We start from the raw sequence: 3,531 nt of genomic DNA, 5'->3' as shown, positions 1-3,531 counted from the left end.
GAAAAAAATATTAGAATATAATAATATTAAATTTTAACCTTAAAATGCAGCATATATCTAGAATCATTACATATTTTTTCGGGTATTGAGCTAACAAACGATCATCAGGTGCAATTAGATCAATGGTCATCCTTAAAACTTTCTCAAGCACAATTGCAAAGTATCGACTTATTGTTGCTCCAAAACCTTTGAAATCTTTCTCGACATTAGGAAACTTTTGCAACGGTGCCCAAGATGTACAAAAATTTCCTAACATTTCACGAGAAGATATGTGTCTTGAAATTTTCAAATTGTATCTTGTCTCCAAAACTCTCACCAAACTTGTGAATACAATTTTTTACATTCTAAAATTAACCATACAATGTGATCCATGACCGTCAAGAATCTCTCGGATCCATGCCTTAGATAATTTTTTGAATCCATACATGATTACTTCAATATATACTTCTCATAATATAAATGCACAGAAGAAGATGCAACAAAAAGTAATTGGTTAAAACATTCCATGCGTTGTAAAATCTCTTTCTTCTCCTTTTCATCATCACTTTCATCACCGCTCGAATTGTCAACCATACTCATCACCTTTGAACAAATTTTATATCCAAAATCAAATATAAAAAACTATTGATAAAACTAGATTACACATAAATAAGTAGAACATAAATTCAATATCCAAAAACCAAACATAAACAACTATTGATGAAACTAGTTTAGCATTGTTGTTTAGTCACATAGTAGATATCTCTAGACCCTAGAAAATTTTCAACTCTCCTCTATTTCCATCTTTAGCCACCAATCTCTAATCTTGGGATTAATTGATAAAAACATAATTCGTTTGTCCTTATTGAGTACTAATTTTAGTGAGAAAAAGTATAGCGAACTAGCTTCTGGAATTTCCTCCGACATACTATCAAGTAGTTTGCTTGTGGAATACCATATGGATCCATAGCAGGAGTCAAATTACATGTGGCTTGACTCATATTGTCAGATGCATTCCATAATTTTTCAATTTGACCGGATAATCTTGCAACCCTTCCAATTTGCTTTGAGGATTTCTTCCTTCCAATTTTAAAATGTGAAGTAGATATGTGAGGTGTTTTTCCTTTTTAACCGTTTCCATTAATGTGAACATCATTTCTCACATTTTCTTCCTCATTCTTTTTAGGTATGTCATTGTCAACATCCTCAAAAAAATTCACTATGGAGTGTATCAGAAGAAGGTGCCCATGTTTTATCACCGGTTGCAACTACCCTCATGAACATCTGGTCCAACTTCCCTTCAAATTCAGGATCAATGGCCAATGTTCTAAATTTTTGAGCTTTATGCAAAATCTACATATAAATTGGCAGTTTAATAAGAAATTATCAATAACCTTATAAATAAGAAAAAAACAAAAATGTTAAGAATTATTAATGTACCTTTAACCTACTCTCACACCAATCATCCGATGCATAAATAGTTCTTTTTATAGGATTCCACCATAGATCAGTATCTTCACTTTTAAGTTTTTTCCAAGCCTTCCATTCTTTTTTCAAGGCATCCCACCTATTTTTAAGTTGTCTTTGTGAATAAGCCTTGCCTTTTTCTTTCTCGAAGTTGGTCATTATTTTCAGTCATCCATCTTTTATGAAATGAGTATCAGGTATGTTGTCTTTCAATATCTCTTTAATACAAATGTCATAGAATATGTATGTCAATATCTTATCCCACATTGCTTTGACCTTTTCACCAATAACTTCAGTCGCCGAAGTACTCATCTATTGTGTATATAAACATATTTGTTTTAACCAGTAAAACAAACAAGAAAATCATATATAGAGACCAAAGCCATTTACCTCTCAAAGAGAAAGTAAAAAGGGAAAAAGAAAATAAAAAAGCATACCTTGAAGGAACAAAGATAAAAAGATGTATTTTTGAAGAAGAAAGGCAAGTCCTCTTCCAATTTGCACTAGTTACAATGAACATGAGTACGATAAGTATTACATAATATTGCACAATCAATAAAAAGAAATATATTCTCACCAAAAATTTATGTGCAGAATTTATATAAAATTTTATCTTCTACCTGCACTTTGGACACAAATGATCAAAAATTTATGTGTAGAATGTATATAAAAATTTACATAATGTCAATGAAGGTTGCACGAAGAGAATGGCAGAGTAGGAATTGGTGAGTTCATAATTAAATGCTTTCACAGAACAAACATCAAATTACATAAATAAAAAGCACAAATATAGGATGCTAAATAGGGTATCAAGGGAATGGAATGGAACATTTGACATGGTGTTTTTGAATAAAGCAGACACAATAAACAAAGTTGTATAAGAGTTGGAATATGAAGAAGCTTTTTTTTTCAATGGATCCAAGTAGTCTTATATATAAAATTATTACTAAATCTCTCTCAACTTTCATTTCATTACATGTAAACTTTTTGTCTTCTGTCAAATAAGAAGAAATCTTTAGTGTCAATTATTTTGTTTTCCCTCTTTTATTCGATGGCTAAATATAGCATTTAAAACGAGAACAAATATATGAAAAACTTAACATGATTGAGAAAATCTAAATTTTGAGAATTTATAATAAAATATTAAATCTGCCACTACAGTTTAAACCCTGAAACAATGAGTATGTTTTTTTTTTACTTATGGCTTTGGATAAAAGAAGTTTCGTTGGGAAGTAAATGGACTTTAAGCAAATGGGTAATTTAAGCAAACTGCAAAAAAAAGAAAAAAGAAAACATGAACTTTAAGCAAATGGGTAATTAAGAAAAAAACACAAGGACAAGTTTTTAACAAAATTTCGGATCAAAAAACATACCAAAAACACAAAAAAAAGGGGAATGAGATTTTGATGATCAGTAAGTGTGATAGTAAATCTTCAGCTGCATCTCTTCTATGAATTTTTTTGGTCCTTTCTCTCTCCAAATGAGTTTCTTAGCATTATATTTTTAGATTTAGCAGAAGGACACAATGAGATAGAAAAAGAAAGTAAAAAGAACAGAAAAAAGTAAACAAGATTGACTCTGGAACGATAAGAGGAACAAATTGAAGTCAAATACCTGTCACAGACGGTCTGGGAATTGCTTCTAGGGAAAAAAAGAGTGGTCCATTGAGTCTAAACAAGCACTTTTAAAGGCAATAATAAGGAGATTCGAGTGTTAAACAAGATTGAAATAGAAGAACTTTCAATCATTCATGTTCTTCAGAAGTTTCAACATAACATCAAACAAATCTCTAGAAGATACTGATGGGATACAATCCAGCAAATCAAAGGAGAAAAAAATAGCGAAAGAATCAAAGTGAAATGGGGAAAAAGGAAAAACCCAACAAAAGAATCAAACTCAACAATCAAATAGAAAACCCAAGAAAATCAAAGGTGAAACGAGAAAGTTAACTTGAAATGGGGAGCAACCAAACTTAGCAGGAACCAAAAAGAGCTTAACTTGAAATGGGGGGAAATGAGAAATTTAAATGGGGAGTTGAAATGAAAGGATGGTAGAAAGAAAGAGAGGGAGAGGGCAAAAAATACC

The 3,531-nt window shown here is 31.0% G+C and overlaps 1 protein-coding gene across 1 annotated transcript; it reads right to left on the bottom strand.

The window, feature by feature from the left end:
- Nucleotides 1-1,185: 1,185 nt before the first annotated feature.
- LOC105786998 (L10-interacting MYB domain-containing protein) lies at nt 1,186-1,605 on the bottom strand. Its single transcript, XM_012613462.1, has 2 exons — nt 1,420-1,605; nt 1,186-1,332 (listed from the first exon to the last, which is right to left on the bottom strand). The coding sequence occupies exons 1-2, from the start codon at nt 1,603-1,605 to the stop codon at nt 1,186-1,188; spliced, it is 333 nt and encodes a 110-aa protein (XP_012468916.1).
- Nucleotides 1,606-3,531: the final 1,926 nt, after the last annotated feature.

The sequence above is a fragment of the Gossypium raimondii genome, chromosome 1 (assembly GCF_025698545.1).
Source record: "Gossypium raimondii isolate GPD5lz chromosome 1, ASM2569854v1, whole genome shotgun sequence".
NCBI classification, from domain to species: Eukaryota; Viridiplantae; Streptophyta; class Magnoliopsida; order Malvales; family Malvaceae; genus Gossypium; species Gossypium raimondii.
This window is presented reverse-complemented; position numbering and strand designations above follow the sequence as displayed.

Bases quoted from the DNA above. Each gene is read 5' to 3' on its own strand.
- LOC105786998 (XM_012613462.1), bottom strand. From the start codon at position 1,605: ATGACCAACTTCGAGAAAGAAAAAGGCAAGGCTTATTCACAAAGACAA. The intron at 1,333-1,419 runs GTACATTAATAA...ATTTATATGTAG, and splicing joins GGTGTGAGAGTAGGTTAAAG to ATTTTGCATAAAGCTCAAAA.